At 36.7% G+C, this 23932-nt stretch overlaps 1 protein-coding gene across 3 annotated transcripts in view; it reads right to left on the bottom strand.

Annotated features, from left to right (window-relative positions):
- LOC128983208 (nucleolar complex protein 2 homolog) overlaps nt 1-23712 on the bottom strand; it is a 182470-nt gene extending 158758 nt beyond the window's left edge. The window contains exons 1-2 of one of the 3 annotated variants that reach the window (XM_054402415.1): nt 23576-23712; nt 20122-20341 (exon numbers count right to left, since the gene is read on the bottom strand). In XM_054402415.1, the coding sequence (XP_054258390.1) occupies nt 20122-20332 (211 nt within the window). In that variant the 5' untranslated portion in view covers nt 20333-20341; nt 23576-23712. Of the gene's footprint in view, nt 1-20121; nt 20342-23173; nt 23277-23451 lie in introns of those variants that run through there. The other 2 variants (XM_054402416.1, XM_054402417.1) reach the window with 2 other exon arrangements.
- Between the last annotated feature and the right edge of the window lie 220 nt (nt 23713-23932).

The following is a 23932-nucleotide window of genomic DNA, read 5'->3' as shown; positions in this document are numbered from 1 at the left end:
TGTACCCGCGGGCTTTGCCCCGTTTAACTTCATAAGTATTCGCATGGCTCAATCACGTCCTGGTTGAAGTTCGTTCGCTACGCTCACTCACCTTCAGGTTGGAAATCGTTCGCTGCGCTCACTTGTTTTCAGGTTAGCTCGTTCGCTACGCTTACTCGCCTCCAGGTTGATATCCGTTCGCTCACTCACCTTTTGGTTGCAAATTAGCTGTTGTCATAAATTTAAAAGTCATCCCTTTTATTGTTTATAATACTTTGATAAAGGTTTTTATGTTTATTTAACATTGAAGAATTTAAACGTTGTTAAGTGCACAGGTGTGCTGCGATTGGGGTTTAATACATTTGGACTTATTCAAAAGTAAAATAGTTTTCTGTGCTGCACTCTGTAGAAACACTGTAGCACTATTTCAAATCATGACTATTGCTAATACAGAATGTTGTGATTATTCAAACCTACAAAATAGTTGGTGAAAGTAAACATCTGCTTTTGAATTATATTTATTTGTAAACATTGTAGATCAAAAAGTCTGACATTGGCCCACTTAAAACCCTCTGGGGCAGAGCCCTTTTGACGGATCTGCACCAAACTTTACTCGAAACATCCTTGAAAAAGATGCTTAATAATGCCTGAAAGTTTCATTACAATCTGTCGAGCGGTTTCGGAGTCCATAACGTATATACATATATACACACATACATACATACATAGTTCCTCTTTTATAGATATACAGATACTAGTTGTAACCCGCGGGCTTTGCCCCGTTTAACTTCTTAATTTTCAAGATTATCTCGTTCGCATGGCTCAATCACGTCCTGGTTGAAGTTTGTTCTCTACGCTCACTCACCTTTAGGTTGGAGCTCGTTCGCTACGCTCACTCACCTTTATGTTGGAGCTCGTTCGCTGCGCTCACTTGCCTTCAGTCTAGCTCGTTCGCTACGCTAACTCGCCTCCAGGTTGAAGTTCGTTCGCTACGCTCACTCACCTTCTGGTTGCAATTAGCTGTTGTCATAAATGTAAAAGAAATAATAGTGCTGCACCCTGTTGGTAATCCTTGTAACTTTAATGCTATTGAACATCATAGAACAGAACCAACTTGTTTAATTGAAACAGCTGTTAAGATTCAATAATTCCATTTCTCATAAGGTTAACATGGGAAACTCCAGAGCCACTGGGGCGGAGCCCGAAAGGATTTTTGAAATAAGAATATGCCTATATGTTAATCGGGAATGTGAGCTATCATCATGCCAAGTTTCAGCCCAATCCGCCCAGTATTTTTCGCGTTCACTTGTCACAAACATACATCCATACATCCAAACTTTCTCATTTATAATATTACTAGCTGTAACCCGCGGGCTTTGCCCCGGTTAGCTTCTTAATTTTCAAGATTATCTCGTTCGCATGGCTCAATCATGTCCTGGTTGAAGTTTGTTCGCTACGCTCACTCACCTATAGGTTGGAGCTCGTTCGCTACGCTCACTCACCATTAGGTTGGAGCTCGTTCGCTGCGCTCACTTGCCTTCAGATTAGCTCGTTCACTACGATAACTCGCCTCCATGTTGAAGTTCGTTCGCTACGCTCACTCACCTTTTGGTTGCAAATTAGCTGTTGTCATAAATGTAAAAGAAATAATAGTGCTGCACCCTGTTGGTAATCCTTGTAACTTTAATGCTATTGAACATCATAGAACAGAACCAACTTGTTTAATTGAAACAGCTGTTAAGATTCAATAATTCCATTTCTCATAAGGTTAACATGGGAAACTCCAGAGCCACTGGGGCGGAGCCCGAATGGATTTTTGAAATAAGAATATGCCTATATGTTAATCGGGAATGTCAGCTATCATCATGCCAAATTTCAGCCCAATCCGACCAGTATTTTTCGCGTTCACTTGTCACAAACATACATCCATACATCCATACATCCATACATCCATACATCCAAACTTTCCCATTTATAATATTAGTAGGACTAGCTGTAACCCGCGGGCTTTGCCCCGTTTAACTTCTTAATTTTCAAGATTATCTCGTTCGCATGGCTCAATCACGTCCTGGTTGAAGTTTGTTCGCTACGCTCACTCACCTTTAGGTTGGAGCTCGTTCGCTACGCTCACTCACCTTTAGGTTGGAGCTCGTTCGCTGCGCTCACTTGCCTTCAGGTTAGCTCGTTCGCTACGCTAACTCGCCTCCAGGTTGAAGTTCGTTCGCTACGCTCACTCACCTTTTGGTTGCAAATTAGCTGTTGTCATAAATGTAAAAGAAATAATAGTGCTGCACCCTGTTGGTAATTTTTGTAACTTTAATGCTATTGAACATCACAGAACAGAACCAACTTGTTTAATTGAAACAGCTGTTAAGATTCAATAATTTAATTTCTCATAAGGTTAACATGGGAAACTCCAGAGCCACTGGGGTGGAGCCCGAAAGGATTTTTGAAATAAGAATATGCCTATATGTTAATCGGGAATGTGAGCTATCATCATGCCAAATTTCAGCCCAATCCGACCAGTATTTTTTGCGTTCACTTGTCACAAACATACATCCATACATCCATCCATACATCCAAACTTTCTCATTTATAATATTAGTAGGATAGTAGGATATCCCTCCAAGTGTCCCTAGTTTTGGTCTTAATGTTCGCCCATTTATTGCGCAATCGCAGGGTTTTATTAAAATGTATCTTAGAAACTTAAAAACAATGTAAAGTATACTAGGTTTTATTCATCATTTTGTTTGGAAAGTTATGGGCTTCAATGTAACATATTTAAAACATTACAAAAAAAATGTTCAACAATTTTTGTGGGGTTAACATTTCTCAAAAATTATAAAATAAATGAAAAAATTTATGTTTGCGCTCAATAAATTGTTATAATTTATAGGTCTACAAATATTTTAAAATATTAATTAACTTTGTTCAGAATTTTATGAGGATTCCAAAAATATAATAATATAAGGAAGTAGGTTTTCAAATAAATAAGTTATGGGCAAAAAACAGATTTCGGTACATAGCGTTTAGCTAAGAATGCATAGCCTAACCATAGCTAGGAATCTGGCTGATAATTTACATCAATATCACTACCTACTTCTTCAGGATCATCAACCAGCCCTTCAAAATCACTTAAATCTTCTTATAATGCAGCACGTATATCACTACTTTTGATTTTTAACACTAAAACAATGATAAACGTAATAAAACACATCAGTCACCGATGCGAGGTTAACCAAGCTGTTTACAAATACGCACGTCAGCTGTCTGCTACAATATTTTCGGAACTAAAATGAAAAGCGTACAGAAACAGACATCAGGAGAAAGCTCTGAATCTGCTGAAAAAAACTATACCTAACTCGATCCAGTTCAATCCGATTCAGTCAGTCCCAGAGCCATCGCCGCAAACAGTGTTTGTGAGTCGCAAAAGCGACACATAACACTACAGCGGATGTGTTATGAGTCGCTTTTACAACACATAACACTCGGAGGGATATACGTCCGTAAACGAGATAACTTGAGTAATTTTTGTCCGATTTTGATGAAATTTGGTTTGAAGGTATAAGGCGGGATAAACTTGAATGAGTTCGCGAACCAGCACGATCGGACCATGGGAACAGGGATTTACAGGAGCTTTTATGGGGTGAAAAACGGTTTTTCTCATTTTTGACCCTCAAAATACAAAATGTCTTAATTTTTCTTTAGAACTTTTTAAAGGGCTTACAAAAACCAATAATTTAGTAGCCTATATCAAAGTGGTTTTGTACGGTTATCGGTAAGGGAAAAAATTCCAAAAATTGTAAATTTAAAATTCCCATGTTATTCTTATGGAGAATATTGTAAAATGATGTAGTTTGCTTGTTTATTGATATCTTTGGATCAAATTTGTCCAATTTATTATTTTATACAAAGCTATTAATATTTTACTAAAAAACAGCTTTATTAGTTTCCTTGTAGCAGCAAACCTAGGTACTCGTTAAACGTAATGTTATTTAAATAGATTTTATTGAAAATCAGTTCAGACAAATGGAAATTCGCTTAGTCGGCAGGTTTGCTGCGGCGGGGGTATTGTAATAGTTACTACAGTAGACTCCCTCTAGTTGGGCCACCTCAGGGCCAGACCACTGGCCGGACTACAAAATGGCCAGACCAACCGGATGTAGCCTAGTGCATTTTACATAATAAAAATAAAAATAATAGTATTATGCAATCGTGATATTAAGTCATTTAACCTTGGTTCAGTAATAAAAACTCTAACGTTTAAAATCACGCTTACTCAAGCAAAACAAAAATTACACAACACTGTGCTTACAGCAATAAATCACGTCAAGAACAGAACAATAGAAAGTCTAGTACTGCAAGCTACTGCTACCCAGGGCTAGAGATATACAAGGGCTAGGCCACGCGAGCTCAGAAAGTGATGCCAGGTGGCTCCCCACCACTCCGCCGCTGTGACATTGGTATGAAAAGAAATGTTTAGAAACCAAATTGATATGGTTTTATTCAACTTAATAGTCAGCTACATTTTACATGAGAGAATTGCACAAAACTGTAAACATTACATACATAAACAAAACAGTCTTAAATAAAACAGCTGAATAAATATTTGACAGTACAAAAGGAATCATATTACATAACATTCACCCCATCTTTTTTTTAAATGTAATCCCTTAGATAGGTGGGAGGTCTTCGGACTCTAGTGGAACGACGCAGGTTTGTTTCTTCGTTATCCCTCACAGAAGTAGGGGTCACGGTCTCATGCAGAGGGGATGTTTCGATTTCAGATTGAATAGAGTTCCCAATTTCAGGTTGAAGCAGATTTGATTCACGTCTTAGGTCTTGAAGAGCAGGATCTAGTTCTTGACTGGGATTTTCCGAAGTCTCTGGCTCATCCTCTTGTTGGATAGCTTCAGGAGGAACAGCGAGATGTCGCACCGATACCAGAGCCTCTCTACCATCTCTATACTTGATGCGAGCATAGTCTGGATTAGCCTCTATCAGCTGAGCTTGTTCCACTAAAGGTTCATATTTGTTATTTCTTACATGCCTTCTCACTAATACTGGTCCTGGATTCATGAGCCATTGAGGTTGAGAGGTGCCATAAAATGATCGTCTCTGGTGTTTGAAAAGTCGTTCATGTGGGGTCTCATTCGTAGCTGTACATAGTAACGAGCGTATACAATGCAAAGCTTCTGGCAAAACATACTCCCACTGTTCTGTCTTCAGTCCCTTGTTTCTCAGAACAAGAGATACAGTCTTCCAAATCGTTCCATTATATCGCTCAGCTTGAGAATTACCTCGAGGGTTATAAGGTGAAGATCGGCTAGTGGCGATTCCTTTAGAGTGTAAGAAATCACTCAGTTCTTTTGACATGAAAGCAGAACCTTGGTCGGAGTGGACAAAAGCAGGCATACCAAAGATGGTGAAGATTGATGTAAGTGCTTTGATGACAGAAGATGCTGATGTGTCCGAGCAAGGAATAGCAAACGGATATCTTGAAAACTCATCAACAACCGTGAGTATGTATTTATTCCTTGTCACAGATGGTATTGGCCCCTTAAAATCAATGTTAAGTCTCTCGAAAGGAGCCATTGCATGGATGAGTGTTGATGGGGTTTTTTGGTAGAACCGAGGTTTCACTTCCGCACAAACAGAGCATGAAGCGGTCATTCGCCTGACATCTTCGATAGAGTAAGGGAGATTTTTACTTTTTAAGAAATGAACCATCCGTACTATTCCAGGATGCCCAATGTCACAATGAATTCTACGGAGTTTTTCGAAATCTCTACAAGAGATGGAAGATGAAACTCGTGAAAATGCATCTGCTACTACGTTTTCCTTGCCAGAACGGTACACTATGTCATAAGAGAAAGGTGCTAGTTCCAATCGCCACTTTAAAATCTTGTTGTTCTTAACCTTTCCCGCGTGTTTCTGATTGAACATATATGACACAGATTTCTGGTCTGTAATTAATTTAAACCGTCTTCCAATCAGGAAATGCCTCCATTTCTGTATTGAATCGAATATTGCGAGGGCCTCTTTTTCCACAGCAGGTAGATGTTGTTCACTCTTAGTTAGGGTTCTTGAAAAGAAACATATTGGCCTTCCAGCTTGTGAAAGGGTAGCCGCTATAGCTGATTCAGATGCATCTGTTTCTACAGTAAATGGAATATTCTCTTCAACTGCAGACATACTGGAGTTCGCTATTTCTTCTTTTAATGTCTTAAAGGCCAATATTTCTTTACTGCCTACTGGGAATGATTTGACTGTAGTAAGGCAATGAACCTTTTCAGAGAATTTAGGAATCCACTTTGCGTAATAGGACAACATGCCAAGAGCTCTTTTAAGGCTTGCATTATCAGTTGGAACAGGGAAATTCAAGAGTGATTGCAGGCGGTCAGGATCAGGACGCATGGACATGTTTTCTACAATGTACCCCAGAACTGGAATGCTGGTCAACGAAAACTTAGATTTTTCTTTGTTCAGGGTAAGATTATAGTTTTTAGTTGCTTCCATGAATCTCTGTAGGTTTTGATCGTGTTCTGCTTGGCTACGACCACAAATAGTTACATCGTCCAGATAAGCAAACGTGTCTAGTAGATTTTCATTTTCTATAATCTGATCAATAGTTCTTTGAAAACACGCCACACCATTAGTTACGCCGAAAGGAATTCGAGTGTATTGGTAAAGTCTCCCATTAGCTTCAAATGCAGTGAATGGTTTATCTTCATTCCGAATAGGTATTTGGTGATATGCCTCCTTCAGATCGATTGTACTGAACACTTTGTATTGAGCAAGCTTAGAGACAAATGATTCAATGTGAGGTAGAGGGTAGGCATCAAGCTGTGTGAATTTGTTGATGGTTTGAGAGTAGTCAATACAGAGACGTCTCTTGTGCCCATTGTTGACCACAATCACTTGTGCTCTCCAAGGTGATTTACTCGGTTCAATTATTCCTTCTGATATAAGCCTACTTACTTCACTTTTTATGAACTTACTATCATCTTCAGAGTAGCGGCGGGACTTGATGGCTACAGGCTTGACGTCATTAGTTAGATTATCAAACAGTGGTGGTGGTGATACTTTAGCCCTAAGTAGATTGCAAACATTGAAGGGTGGGCGTTTACCACCGAAATTCAGCTCCACAGCAGAATGTTGCCGAAGGATGTCATGTCCAATTACAACATCGGCACATAAATCAGTTAAGATGAGCAGCTTTGTCAGTGGGTATTCGTGGCCATCGCACACCATGTCAACAATACAGTGGCCAAGAGTTGATGAAACATGACTTGTTGATGCCATCGATATTTCATGCTTTGTTGGGTATTTAGAAATATTGAATCTTTTCACAGTAGCTTCAGATATAAAACTGTCGGAACTCCCAGTATCAATGAGTGCATCTACTGGTTTGCCGTTTAACATCAGTGACACTGTAGCTTTTGAAAGACATTTTTGTGAGGCAGCAACAAGAGAAGAAGACATTGAGTTTATTTCTGTCTTATCACTTTGAGTTGTTTTACCCTTAAATGTCCTACTTTGGTTGCGAGAATTGCAAACTGTTGCCCAATGGCCTTTCTTGTCACAAATATTACAAACTGAGTCTTTGGCAGGACAGTTGGCTCGAGAGTGTCGTGACCGTCCACAAAAGAAACATTTTTCTCTTCTTATCGAGGATAATTGGTGTGAAGACGAATCAGAAGCTGCCTGAGAAACATTTGTATCAGTAACATCAACATCTTTAGGAGTTGACTGAGATATAGAGTTACAAGGGCTTGAAATATATGAAACCGCCTGATTTTCAGCTGATTCCAAGGTAATGGCTTGATTATAAGCTTCTTCAAGAGTCAAAGTTAGATTTTCAAGAAGTTGAATAAATATTTGACAGTACAAAAGGAATCATATTACATAACAGACGTCACGTCGATACCTCGGGCTCCCAGCACCGTATATCTTTGCCTGTGTGAGCGCTGGTATTACCGCACATTTAGCGTTTATTAAGCTCTATGTTGGACATTTTTTATTAGGTATTTATGTATTTTATAAAAGTAATTGATTTTCATCAAATAGGATTACGTATAACATCAATTTTAATAAGTAAAAAATTAACTTTAGTAAATATTTAAGGACGGGAGTGGAATGTAAAGCGATGGCTAAGATTACTGTAGTTATTGATCCAATGCATTAAAGTTACTGTGTTATATCTGTGTTCGTATTGCTCGAATGTATCTTAATGTATGGATTATTAATTGTAGTTATTTATTACTTATTCATACCTTTTAGGATTCATTGAGGTTATATAAAATACATTGAGGTTGTATAAAATTACATAATTACCTATACTTAGTATTTTGTAACTTTTACAGGAAGGAAAAGAATTTCAACTAATCAATTACATTTTATTATAGGCCCTACATATTTCAATACATTAAAATAACATATAGTTGCAAAAATACATAAGTTGCCTGACTAACTAACCTCAATCTCTGTTGATCAATAACTAACAAGTCAATTTTTGGTGTTATTTTACTTTATCAGTTTACATCGTGATTATACGTTGTAAATGTTTTGTTACGATATTATTTATTGTGCCTCGACTGTAATGTGACATTACTTTGAGAACCTTGAGACACTATTTTTTAGCAAGTTTTTGTGAACTTCATTGACTGTTTACCAACAACAAATATCGCGGGTATGACTTTATCACTTTAATCGTATTTATTAGTAGTAAAAATTGTACTTATTTAGTTTATAAACTGTTTTATGTGGATATACTTACTTAATTTGAGGTCTGGGACATTACATTTAGCCCGTTTTTGAAACATTTCGTCACAATTAACAAACGATTTAATCGCCAAATGAAAAAGGCACAGCAGCATTTTATAGAAAAAACAATAAAATATTTATTTTTGTATATTTGCCTTTATAACTATGTATATTCATGTAGGGGAATAAGTTTACTTTCATTTTATATACAGTAGTTGGTTTGTGGGGTTTAAAAAATAATATATAGCCTACGTGTGACTGTGAATAACAAAATGTTTTTCTAGACAAATATAAACATTTATTAAAACCCTTTGAGGTCGAATTTTTTCCACATTATCTGGCGAATTTAGCTTGCCATTCAAGCAGTCAGGAAAATGGTGCCCAGTGACCTATACTCGCCATTCTAATAAAAAAATAACTTTTTTGATTTTTGATTTTTTTTTTTTTTTTTTTGTTCGTGTAGGTCGCCATTTTGAGCAGTCGGCAAAATGGCGGGCGGCGACCTATACTCGCCATTCGACCGCAAAGGGTTAAAAGTCATACACATCTATTGAAATTATCAGTATCCATAAACAATTCTTACTTCATTTGATCTCCACTATTATTGCCTAAAAATATTTACTTTTACTTTATCTCTTGATGATACATTTATTTGGTTTTTATTTGAAATTTGTTGTGCAAAATCGTTAAACTTGTCATTTTATTGTTTTTGGGCCATAACTTTGTATAAATGGTAATTGGAATCTTTTTTCATTTCCATGTAGGGAAATAAATTCCAAACAATTTGTATATCTTATGAAACATTTTTGGTTCATGCAGCAAATTTTCTACCTTCTGACAATATTTTCTACAATATTTTTAATATTTATTTCGTTGCCATTTTCAAATTCTTCATTTCATTACGAACACTTCCAGTTGGAAATAATAAATATGGTTCATAGGTTTGATCTGTTGGTTTAGTTTATATGAATTTTCAAAAATATGACTGCAAAATCGCCAAAAATGCCTTGCCACTACAGAGTTTGCCCATTGCAAGTTGGAGGGTTAACGAAACCCGCTTTAAAAATCACACTATAAAACTACATTATTATAAACACAATTATTAATATGCGCGTAGATGCCGGGCGACATATGCACTGCCGTGCTAGGCTACCGTCACGCCGATGTATCTCCGCTACGTCACTGTGGAGGGGCGGGGGAGGGGAAGAAGGATCAGGCGGCGACCGCTAACATCAAAGGAGTGAGCCAGCCCTTGTATATCTCTAGCCCTGACTGCTACCGTAGTCAGCATAGGCTACAACTAAATGTTGTTTCAGAACATAATAATGTTGATAAAAACATTAAATAACTCATAAAACAGCATAGTACTTAGTCTTAAAGATAATAACGACAGTCGTAAAATAGGATAAAGATAACAATGGATGACGTAAAACACCACTTATGCTTTGTTCATTGGTTTTTCTTCATCACTCTTTCAATTACATTTATATATAAAATATTTAGAGCTTTAAAACAGTTGATTACAAACAACAGATATTTGTAAAATCTTCTTTATACGAATTTTGCTACGATGCTGAAGACTATAACAGTTAAATAAAAATAAAAAACAGTCAAGTTGAAAAATTATGTAGGTGCCTATACATATATTTTTAAAGTTATTTAAAAATAACATCTATTTACAGTAAGTGCTTTTAACAGTTAATTATAAACAACAGATAGCCTATTTCTAAAATCTTCTTTTACGAAATAGTTCACCTTTGGACCGGGGGAGGGATACGATAACAACAACGTGAGTCATCTGATTTCAGGCCCTCATGTCGTCTATATAGGGTAGACGCGTATCTTATAAAAATACAAGAAGTGCGCTTGCAAATCCAAAATAAATATATTTGTTTATAAAATCGAATCGAAACTAAAACCGCACTGATAGTGTAAATTATCGGAGCACAATAATAACCGAGTACAAAGTCTACAATGTTTTTTTACAAGTATGAAAACTTTAAATGTGTTAAATCTGATATGCCCGTTTAAACCAAATACTTTACAATATCGCAGTTACATCGTGTTTACTTAATTTTCTTGTAATTCTATGTAGACTACAAATATGTAATTATTTTTATAATATTTGACTAATTAAAAAAAATTTACCAATTGCACATTTAACCCAGTACTAGGGCTTATAATGACCAAGACCCGAAGCGGTCGAGCGCGTTCTAATTGGGGGTAGGCTCCACCGACCCGGCCGTCCTAATCCCTCAGCCGCTAACAGCTTTGGCGCGGAGTGTAGACTGAAGAAAAACTATTTATTAAATGTTTTTGGTATTTTTGAGGTTATGTAACATTTTTTTACATAGGTAATATGCAACAATTCACCCATAGAAGCACCCGTCAACTAAACTGACATGAATTGTTTACTTCTATGACCGCAAAATAAACATTCATGTTGAATCCTGTCGAAGGTCATTTACCGACGACGTGACTTGTTCCCCTGAGACCGGGCCGGACCATCAGCGGCCGATCCAACCGAAGCCTAACTAGAGGTAGTCTACTGTATAGCCTATATTAGGGTGTTATAAATGGATAAGAAAAGTTGGCATAAACATAAATGGGCCATTCTTCAGAAAAGGACAGATTTCAATTTTTTATTTTTTTTTTATTTTTTTTTTATTATTTTTATTTTTTTAGATATTTTAATGTATGACCCTTTTTAATATTTACCCATTGCAATGGTCACACTAAATAAAAATGGCTTTCCCAGATTTTTAGTAGTTAAAAACTAGCATGTCCACGGAAGTGACAATCACAACTGCAAATTTTACAAATAAAGTTAAAAAACAAACATAGATTCTAGCAAATAGGTTAGGAACAATGTTTGCTCTTATTTTCGTAGAGAAACACATAAACTACTGTAAATTAGTGTATTAGGTTTAATCGCCATTTAAAATAATAGTTGTTAAGTGCAGCAACGCGCGCCGGGTAACTGCTAGTGTCCACAGAAGTGATGATTTAGCATTTTATGCCTATAGAGTCTAGCAAATAGGTTAGGAACAATGTTTGCTCTAGAGTATCACATAAACTACTGTAAATTAGTGTATTAGGTTTAATTGTCATTTTAAAATAACAGTTGTTAAGCGCAGCAACGCGCGCCGGGTAACTGCTAGTGTCCACAGAAGTGATGATTTAGCATTTTATGCCTAACATAGAGTCTAGCAAATAGGTTAGGAACAATGTTTGCTCTTATTTTTGTAGAGAAACACGTAAACTACTGTAAATTAGTGCATTAGGTTTAATTGACATGCATAATCTATCTATCTATACTATTATAAAGAAGAGGTGGTGCCTGTGTGTGTGTGTGTTTGTATGAGATAATCTCAAAAACTACTGAACCGACTGGGCTCAAATTGCACACAAATGAAGCTACAGCTCTGAGGATACATATAGAACTATTCCCGCTTCGATATTGTCCTAGGGCTCTGCCCCGTGGGCTTTCAAAAATTTGAGGTGAGAGATTTAAAAGTAGATATTGATTGATGGTATCCATGGTAACAAAGAACAAACCTACAAAGTTTAAAAACGTAAACAAGCAGAACTAACTGTCAATTGAATTTTGATTTCACAATTCCACACAGCTGGTTCAAACATTTATTTAAATACTGCACGAATATTAGAACAGAGAGGGTAGGGATCATATTTAAAATAATGACGTCACTAGCCTGAATGTAAACATTATTTTACATTAGATACTTAAATGGAGCTGTCAAACCATATGTTAATGTCATTAGGATTCTTTCAGTTACATAATTTGTTTATGTTTATACTCAATTATGTTGTAACAGAAGTGACATTGAGCGCGTTCTGGGAACATGTACCGGTGCACCGGTGCCGCACCGGTGCAAAACATGTGTCGTTCTGGGAGACCGGTGAGTTAACATAGCAGACAGCTATTTCCTATTTTTTCTCCACCGGTGCAAGATTTATGCATCAGAGAAATTGTACGGTGCATAATACACCGGCGGCCTCTGATTGGTCAGTTTATTTGACAACAGCTTGCAGCTACGGCAAGATGACGGGTCCACCGAATAATGTTCATTAGTTTTATAGGTTATGTTGCGTAATGAGTAAAAATTTGTTCAATGAGGGGGTAATATAACGTAATAAATAATAAATAACAATTTTCAAATAATTTATTCCGTGAGGGCAAGTCTGTTTGTTTGATTTAAATATTATAAAGCAAATAGTAGGTGGATGTGTAAATTATAATCCAAAGTGTACCGTAAACCGGTGAATAACCGTTCTAGGATACCAAGACTCTTGCCCCGGGGCGATACCGGTGAGTAAGTGTTATATATTATTATATCTATAAGTCTGGACTCATTAATTAATTTTATTTCTATTTACAGCTGATGTAATATTTACAATTCTAAGTTTGAGAAATGAATAAAAACAAGACATTATTTTTTCTTCTTACAATTATGTGTTATAATTATTTAATTCAATAAGTACGTAACAATGGCGACTCAGAGGTGAAAATAAAAAGATTTAGGCATTACTTACAAGCTTAAAGAGAACAGGACATTCTAAATGGATAATCAAGAAGTGACTGAACATAACAAAGCAATATTGGAAACATTACAAGCTCAAACTGCTGCTCTTGCCCATTTAGTAAGACAACTTGCAAGTCCTAGACCAGAAAACAATGGAGAATATAGTAAAGTCACAACACCCATCTTAAATTCTTCAGTAACCTTTGAATCTTTCGATGAAAAAGTGGAAACATTCAAATCTTATAAAGAGAGATTAGAAAACTTCTTTGAACTAAAAAAGTTACATGGAGAGTCAAATGAAATCAAGGAAACAAAAGCAAGAATATTGATAAATGCACTCGGTGCAAAATATTATTCCCTTCTATCAAGTTTAACAGCACCTGACCTTCCATCTTCAAAAGACTATGAAACCTTGACTGATTTACTGGAGAAACAGCTCTGTCCACAGACAAATGTTCTCACAGAACAACACAAATTTTTATCAAGGGAACAAGGTTCTAATGAATCAATTTCTCAATACATTACAGTTTTAAAACAGCTCTCTATATCTTCAAAATGGAATTGCCAAGAAAAAAATTGTGGGAAACCAGTAAATAGCATTTTACAAGCACAATTTATTCGTGGACTTCGTGACAGTGAAATTCGGGAACAGATTCTCCAGCAAGGAAACGACATCAGTTTTGAAAAAGCAGTTGAAATTTCACTAGCAATTGAAGCTGCTAAAATACAAAACAAGTTATACGGTACCGATACAGATGTTAAACAAATTTCTAAATCCAGATCATCGAAAAATGTGTCTCGTTTCGATTCTATGAGAAATAAAACTAGAAAAAGCCAACAATCATCTAGAAACTTCAATAGAAGAAGTCTGCTTACAGAACTTGGATTAGAAAATACGTGTTTACGCTGTGGGAAGAATAATCACAAAGCATCAGATTGTAGATCCAAGAACCTTTATTGCAAATCTTGTGATAAGCAAGGCCACATAGAGAAAGTCTGCATTTCATCTCTTATAAGGCAGCCAATAAAGCAAATACAAGAATCAGAATCTGAAAGAAGCGACGTAGATTCTGAATATGACTGCAATCAGGTAAAAACTGTACCTATTTATTACAATTTAGGTGAACCTCGAGACGATCCTTTTGTAGTCACAGTCAAGGTTGGTGGAAGCTCAAAACAATTTGAAATTGATTCTGGCAGTCAAGTTACTATAGTATCATTAACTGATATTCAAAGTTTGAAACTGAATTGTGAGTTGAAACCATCAAATGTAAGGTTTCGTTCATATACAAATCAATCTTTTTCCCCAATAGGTGTAGCAAGGGTACCAATTTCATTCAAACAGATTAAAACTCACGGTAATTTGTATGTTGTAAAAGGGAACTACACTCCTATATTAGGTAGAGACTGGATTAGAAAACTAAACGTACAAGTATCAGCGGTTAATTTAATAAATACTGGTAACCGTTTGGACCCAGACAAGAATAATATCGAATCAATCAAAACTAAACTCTTAAACAATTACAAAGATGTATTTCAATCAAATATAGGTGTCATTCCAAATTTCAAATGTTCTTTAAAACTGAAAGAAAATGCAAAACCCATATTTATGAAGCCTAGACCTATTCCTTATGCCTTGCTAGACAAAACTAAGTTGATCAAGGGGTCCTAGAAAAAGTTGATCACTCGGCGTGGGGTACTCCACTAGTTATTGTTCCTAAGCCAGATCAATCTGTAAGGATCTGTGCAGATTATAAAATTACACTAAACCCTCAACTAGAAGATACTCAATATCCTATTCCCAGAATCGAAGATCTTTTAAATAAATTAAATGGAGGAAAATACTTCTGTGTTTTAGATCTGCATAAAGCTTATTTACATGTACAGTTAGAAGAAGAAAGTCAAAACTATGCTGCAGTTTCCACTCCATGGGGAACTTACAAAGCAAAACGACTCTTTATGGGTATCACAAATGCACCAAAAGAGTTTCACAAAATCATTGACCAGGTAGTATCTAACTTAGATGGAACTATTGCATATTTTGACGACTTTCTCATTCAAGGGCATTCTTTTGAAGAGTGCTATCAAAGACTAGAAAAGTGTCTCCAGACGTTGAGGAAATATGGTTTACATGTAAACATGAATAAGTGCAAATTGTTTCAATCTGAAATAAATTACCTCGGACATCGTATAACAAGTCAAGGTGTCACTAAATGTCAAAATAAAATAGAAGCTGTTACGAAAGCACCTCGTCCAACAAATGTAGAGGAAGTTAGATCATTTCACGGGTTGGCACTATACTATGCGAAGTTCATTCCAAATGCATCTTCAATAATTCATCCATTAACTCAGCTTCTAAAGAAAGATGTTAAGTTCAAATGGAATAACAAATGTGAAAACGCGTTCAATCAAATCAAAGAAGAAATCACAAGTGAAAGAGTGTTGACTCCATTCAATCCGGACTATCCTGTTACGTTAGCTACGGATGCAGGACCTACTGGTCTTTCAGCAGTACTGTCCCATGTCATAAATGGTCAAGAAAAACCCATCGCATTTGCTTCCAGATCCTTAACTAAAAGTGAAGCGGCTTATAGTCAACTTGACAAAGAAGCCACTGCTGTGTATTGGGGTATTAAGAGATTTTACCAGTATCTTTACGGCAGAAAATTTATATTGATTGTAGATAACAAGCCACTTCAACAAATATTCAATCCAAGGAAAGCCATGCCAGTCATCTCAGCACATCGATTATTAAGGTACGCCCAATTCTTAAGTGCATTCGATTACGAAATCAAACAGAGACCATCAAAAGAACATACAAATGCAGACTACTTTTCTCGAAATCCAATTCCTCTGGATGTAAAGTTGGTGAACTTCCTTGAAGACTCATACAAGGTAAATCAGACAACTCTTGACATGATTACAGACACCTCAGCTATTACCGCAGACACAATCAGATTAGAGACAAATAGAGACCATGAATTACAAAGCCTTAAAAGAAAGCTTCTTGAAGGAGAAATAAAAAACCCAGAATTCACCCTTCATTCTGGTATTATTATGCGAGGGTCAAGGGTTTACATCCCTAAAACACTTCAACCAGCAGTACTAAAAGAATTACATTCATCTCACATTGGAATATTGAAAATGAAGAGCATTGCTAGATCATTATGTTATTGGCCTGGCATAGATGCTGCAATCGAAAGCATGGTAAAATCATGTAAAAGCTGTGCTGAAGTAAAAAACAATCCAGTCAAAGCCCCTCCTCACATTTGGGAAGAACCTCAAGAAAACTGGCAAAGGATTCACATGGATTATGCCGGCCCTTTCAAAAATCACTATTTCTTTGTGGTTGTAGATGCCAAATCAAAGTGGCTGGAAGTAAAAATGTTCTCAAAAGCCCCTACCTCAATAACAACAATACATGCACTGGATGACCTATTTTCTCGATATGGACTTCCTTACACCATTGTTTCTGACAATGCTTCTATATTCAAGTCTGATGAGTTCACTAAATTCTGTCAGGATAACGGGATAATACAACGTTTCTGTGCACCAAACCATCCTGCAACAAACGGTCTGGCTGAGCGATCAGTACAAAACTTGAAACAAAAACTCAAAGCAATGACTGAAGATACAGGAAGTCTGATGGAAAAGCTGAATCTTTTCTTATTTAAGTACCGCTCAAGCCCTCTTAACAATGGTAAAACGCCTGCAGAACTATTTATGAACAGGACTATACGTACTAGGTTATATCTCATACGTCCTATGGGAAATATAACAAGAAAAATACCTGATGATCATTCTGCCAAAATAAGATTACTAAATCCAGGAGATAGAGTTCAAGCCAGAAACTATGTAGGATCTACACAGTGGAAATTCGGTACAGTTTTACAACGCTTGGGAAAACTTCATTATATCATCTTATTAGACAATCAAAACAAAATAAAGAGACATATTAACCAGCTCAGAAAAACACAGGTTGAAGCTAGTGGGTTATCAAAAACACCAAGATATTTTCATAGATACCAAAAAGCAACCCAAATCATACCAAGTCAAACAAATGTTTGTAACTCTCCAAATGTCTTGCCATGGAACACACCTTTAGGGGATCCTGCACCATCAAGTCCCTTTTCTCCTCAAATCTTACCTCAGCCTCCAATGGATTCCTCAGAGATAACCACATCTGGATCAAACATGGATTACACAATGTCAGAGCCACCTCAGCCACCTGTAGGTGCTAACCAACAAAACATTGAAGAACCTTCAGCATATATTGAAAATATTGTAGAACCACCTGTTCATAACCAACCACCATTGCAGTTAAGACGATCTTCGAGAATAAGGAATTCTAAGAAATGTAGTTGTTGCAAGTGAATGATGAACTAACGTTGAAGTCAAGTGGGGGAGAACTGTTATATATTATTATATCTATTAGTCTGGACTCATTAATTAATTTTATTTGTATTTACAGCTGATGCAATATTTACAATTCTAAGTTTGAGAAATGAATAAAAACAAGACATTATTTTTACTTCTTACAATTATGTGTTATAATTATTTAATTCAATAAGTACGTAACAGTAAGTCACCGGTTAATCTGCACCGGTGCACCGGTACATGTTCCCAGAACGCGCCCTATGTTAGCTCGACGATCAATTAAAACTCTAGTTTCACATGATATAAACAACTAATAACTGAACAGAACAAAACCAAACTGATTCTATGTTCAAGATGGTTACTTCTTCTCTGTAAAAAAATAGTGGTGAAAGTTGGCCAGTGCTGCCTGGTGGATTTTTTTGAACTAGTTATGCCTGTCCACAGGTGTGATGCAGGCTTTGGTGACCGAGTTTCTTTGTTTTTTTTTACCTTTAATAGAATGGAAAAAGTAAAATAAACAAAAAATTATTAATATCCAATGTCTAGATAGCCAACAGCAATTGGGTTTAATAATTTTTATTTCAAATTTGTTAGTAAAATCAGCTAATCTTAAGCTAAACCTAGAGGAGGTGACTGTCCACAGAAGTGATATGTCACCTTCTGTGGACATAAAATGTTCATTAAATTTCATTTAGATTTTTTTCTTCTTTACATTAAGTATTAAAAAAACGTTTACCTACATATTTAACAACAAATTATGTATTTACTAGCAGAGTACCCGTCCTTCGTACGGGGTTGGCATATAAGTATCAAATGCTTATAGCAGTTATGAGTGAGGAGATGGTTTAAGAAATTTCGGTTCTTTTTGAAGTTCGTTCGCTACGCTCACTCACCTTTAGGTTGGAGCTCGTTCGCTGCGCTCACTTTCCTTCAGGTTAGCTCGTTCGCTACGCTCACTCGCCTCCAGGTTGAAGTTCGTTCGCTACGCTCACTCACCTTTTGCTGTTGTCATAAATGTAAAAGAAATAATAGTGCTAGTGCTGCACCCTGTTGGTAATCCTTGTAACTTTTAATGCTATTGAACATCATAGAACATAACCAACTTGTTTAATTGAAACAGCTGTTAAGATTCATTAATTCCATTTCTCATAAGGTTAACAAGGGAAACTCCAGAGCCACTGGGGCGGAGCCCCGAAGGATTTTTTGGGATAAAAATATGCCTATATGTTAATCGGGAATGTGAGCTATCATCATGCCAAATTTCAGCCCGATCCGACCAGTAGTTTTTGAGATTAGCTCATACAAACACACACACAGACACCACCTCTTCTTTATAATAGTATAGATTATCTTAATTTTTATTTATTACTCCTTGGTGACTGTAATCTGTCCTTTTCTGAAGAATGGACCAAATAATACATAAATAAATACAGCTAAAAATGTGAATTTTAAAGCTAAGAAGCCTGACTCCATTGATGGACGTAAAGCCACTCGATTAAACTTAAAATGAAAAGATATTTTATCGATCTAGGTTTATTATATTATTCACGTCTCAAAATAGTGTAAAAAGGCTAATTCTAGCATATCATTATTATATTTTTTGGGGGGAACCCCTCTTCATGGAGGTATTCCAGACCCCCCTGGATGGGCCACCCCAAGGACCTCTATTTTATACCTCAGGATACGCTACTGCCCCCCTCTAGTTTCAATCCTGGGTACGCCCATGCAGTTTATGCTCACAGTTCAAAATCTCTCAACATGCAGCTTATAACAACAGCTAGTGAAGGGAAAAGCTCCGCTAGGCCTAATTGTATGTTAGGCCTATGTCTCCTATTACTAATAACTAGGTGAAACCCGTCGAAATCGACGGATACTTTCAAGGCTTACGCGAGTTTTAAAATCAGAAAATAACATTGCAACTTCTTTTGGGCTATTCTGTAACTCCCAATAAATGTGTGTTGTTTAAAATACAATTTTTAAATTAACAGCTGTTTTATTAAAAAGTATTATCCACATGACCAAAATGTAAACAAATCTGTTGACGGATCTTTAGAGGCTTCTGGGGCAGAGCCCTAAGCGAATTTACGTAGTTTTTCTTTTGATAACTCATCTAGAGACAAAGATCTTTCTTTGGACACCACCATCAACTTTCTACGCCCAGCCGTTCTCTCAAATTAGTGGAGACAAAGTTTCCAAATAAGTATTTAGATTCCCCATGTTAATCTTATGGGAGAAAATTCAACTTTGATGGGAGATCCTGCCCAAACTAATAAAGATATAAAAAAACTTAAAACACTTTGCAAAACTACAGATCAAGGCAATTTTTTTGACACTTTAATCATCAAAATCGGTCCAAAAATGAGGGAGGAGTTCTGTTCACAAAAATCGGCTTAGCGTATTATATATATAGATAGATGCCAAAACTATACAATTCTATGAGCTTTAAACTTCTTACCACTTTCATTTTCTGCTCCATTTGCTCTATTGTTGTCATCCAAGCTTACACTCGAATCATCACTCTCATTTTCAGAATCTTCAGGTTTGAGTTTGTTAAGGACTTTTTTGTTTTTAGCTATCAGAGAAGGGACAGATCTCATTTTATTTTTGGACGTTCGTTTCTTAAACACACTTGTCTTCTTCATAGTTTTTTTAAGGTCAATTGTCATTGCATCAACCTGTAAAGAATGTTAGGATAGTTAAAATAAAATTCCTTTTAAGTATGAAACAATAAAATATTTATCTATGTTCTAATTATAATATAATAGCATACAAAAAGAAAACGCAACACCACTGTGTTACTTAGCCAATGAGCATACGCTTTTAACTTGTTCCCTACCAATCACCTCATATACGTGACACTGCGGTCATTGCCATGGACCGAGGTAGGGCCTATACATTTTAATATTACACATAGACCAGGTGTCACTTGGTTAACAGTACAGACCACGGGCCAGTGATGCAGCAAAGTAAAGAACTGTTTTGCGAACTATCATTATGACGTCACTAATCATCATATCCGTAGACCAAGTGACGCACATGTGTGACAAGCATCCCTGTATACAACTGCAGAGAATTCAGGGCCTTCCATAGACGGTTACGAAGATATAAAGCTTTTAATAATGTATGCGATGGCAGTCTATGGGTAGAAACCGGCTGTCGCATGATGTGGTGTTGCTGGTCCATATGAATGAAATAATTAACTTAGTACTACTGTGGTAGCGAACGTGTTAGAACAAGAGGTCAGGGCCGATTTACCAAATAGGCATGGTAGACACAAGCCTAGGGTACAAAGCAATGGCTTTATTTGGGGGGCGCCAAAAAATTGGAAAATAAAAAAATTGGTGGTTGTATTTGCATGTGATCACAGTAAGTTAAACTTCTAGTAATCCCTCGCGGCCGTGTAGACCTCGTAATCTTTTCCTGCGATTGCGGCAAAATGTTTATTATGTACCGGTATATCAGTTATAAGATTAAACTGTCATAACCTAACCTAACCAACCAAACTTGCTGATAAGTTTAGTGAAAACATTGAATGAGGGTTTATTAATAATCGGTATTAGAATAAGTAAGTTGCTAAGTTTAGAAACTGTAGGTACCCACCTTCTTTTTACTTTGTGTCAATAACTTAATACTAACCTAACCTAAGTAACTTAAGGAGAGTCAAAGTCGAAATTTTTTAATTTTTTTCAATTTTTACTTTTTATGTCCTTTTTATAGCACAGAATGTTTTCTTAAAAATGGTATACTTACATTTTTAATTACTAACCTAGAAATGTATAAAAAAATATATTTTCCATAACATTGCAGTAAGTTAACGTTTTAAAGGTAAAACTAGTAGATCCTTGGTTGACCCTTGGAGGCTTTTCTTGCCGATTTCCGCAACTTTACTTTTTAGAACTTTAATGTCATTTTTTTCAGGACTGGTAATACAGCTGTGAAATCTTTACCATGTAGTCTTAGTGACTTATTATAAACACAGACATTTAAGGATTTCATCATATCTTTAGTAAAAGCATGTAAAAAAAATAAAAAATTTTATTTTTGAAACAAATATTTTTAAAATCTATAAAAACCCATAAAATAGTTATTTTTAATTTTAAATGAAAAATCTTGTGTCTGTCACTAGTTAATTAGTTAATATAAAAGTATACCAAGTTTCACTATCCTACCTGTTCTAACTCCTGAGAAAAATGACATTTAGTTAACATTAGGGCCTACTAAAGATAGGACCTCGGACTCCCCTTAACCAGGGTTTACCCAAAATCGGTCATTTTGGCACATGGGTTAGGTTGGGTTGGGTTAGGTTATGTTAGGGTAGGGTAGGTTAGTTTATTATACTTATATTTAATTTGTTTTACCCAAAAATGGGTCATCTTTTTGGCACTATAGACCTATAATATTATTTATGATTTTTCAAACCTGGTTTCCTGGGTAAAAAGGGCATTTGCCAAAAGAGTGTTTAACACATTCGATGCGGCGGGTCCACCGGTGGACCCCGCGCATCTCAGCTGAGGAGCGGGGGGTCCACCGGTGGAGGAACGCGCATTGCATTGTTTGCCCGATCAGTGTGGTTCAGCCATTGTCGGGGGAACGTTGTAATCTTTACCAGCCTGTAGCTTATAATGCGAGCTTTATTCTGGTGTAGGTTGGTACAAAGATTTCCCGTAAAATCCCGTCTGGCAATGCTTTTGTCCTGTTTTCGGGGATTTTCTCAGTTCGAGCCGTATTACAAAGACTCTGGTTATTGATCCAGGCAGTGCTGCTCCCTTTGGGTGTTTCAGTGAACTACGTCCACTTTCAGAGTAACGCAGAACAATCACCACTGCTCTTTTGTGATTCGTCTTAACCCTTTGAGTGCCAACGTCCGGGGAACCGGACGTTTTTAAAACGAGCCAAAAGTGCCAACGTCCGGCCGACCGGACGTTTTTAGAACGAGCCAAAAGTGCCAACGTCCGGCTGACCGGACGTTTCGTAATGATCGAACAGCTGTCATAACAACCGAATGGATACTCGGATTCTTTTAACCCATATATTAACATTGAGTCGAAAGTTACTAGATGCGATACATCGATTTTTGTTGGTCGAAATATCGAAAATTCGATTTTTACGAAATTTTAACCTAAAAATCGCCAGATCGCGCTCGGCACTTTTAGCGCGACCTTCGGGAAAAATCATCGGCATTTTTGAGCGTTACTTTTATTTTTCGCCTGGCACTCTAAGGGTTAATGAGATATTTCAATACCAATAGGCCTAGCGATCGCTGATTCAGTTAGCACGTCGGGGCTCTGCCCGGGCCTCGCCGCCATTGGCGAGCGCCTGTTTAAAGGTTTTCAGCAGCGAATGTGTTAAATACACGATTTTCAGGATGAAATAGGCGATTCCCCCAAAAGTTCCAATGGTAAAAAAAGCTTAAAATCGTCGAATTTAGGAAGATAAGGCAAAAAAATGCAATATAACATAAGTACTTATTGTAAGTTCGGTATTACCCTAAAATCAGTAATGCTTACCTAAGCTACACCATAATCAATCAACCTAAGTAGGCTAGGCTAGATCTATGCAGATATTTCAACTTAGTAAAGAATAAATTACAGAAATGTATAAGGCCTAGCTAATTTGCTTTAAATAGTGAGACTTAGGCCTAGGCTTTTAAGTACAGCTCGGCTTACTAGAAATTTCAGATAAACTCAAACATCTTTGTTTTTGACAGTCGTTAGATAAACACTAACTTAATTAAAACAAACTTAACTTAGCACGTAACCAAATTAAGTTAACTTGTATTACTCACATGCACGTAACAAGTTTTCGGGTTAGAATTAAGTTATACGTTTCGCTTAGCTTGTTGTTTTTCAATTTAAATTATCTTATCAATCTTGTTTGTTTTGATTATTTTAAGGTTATGTTTTACTTACGCTGTCTGACTTGGATTGGAACAAACTGAACAAACACGACACGTGCTTCGCTGTGCTGCTTTGTTCCTTCGATCCTTCCGTTCCGCTTCCCTGATCCTATCCTAATAAACTCGACGTTCTGTACCCACGAGCATCTCAGCTTCCACATGCACAGAAGGCATTGGAACAGTTCCTGGGATAACAGCTATTTGTGTAATAGCTTCACTGTATATCTTTATTGGACCTGTTTAGATAGTTGTTTTAGGCCGAGCGCACACGGTGTGACTGTTTTACAACTGTCGTTGCAAACCAGTTGCGCTTGCAACTGTTTTGCGACATCGGCAATGTATTGCAGTGGGGAGCCGCACACGACGCAAC

This window comes from Macrosteles quadrilineatus, unplaced genomic scaffold (assembly GCF_028750875.1).
Source record: "Macrosteles quadrilineatus isolate MER2022 unplaced genomic scaffold, UCM_ALF_1.0 Scaffold_1__1_contigs__length_201487025, whole genome shotgun sequence".
NCBI lineage: Eukaryota > Metazoa > Arthropoda > Insecta > Hemiptera > Cicadellidae > Macrosteles > Macrosteles quadrilineatus.
This window is presented reverse-complemented; position numbering and strand designations above follow the sequence as displayed.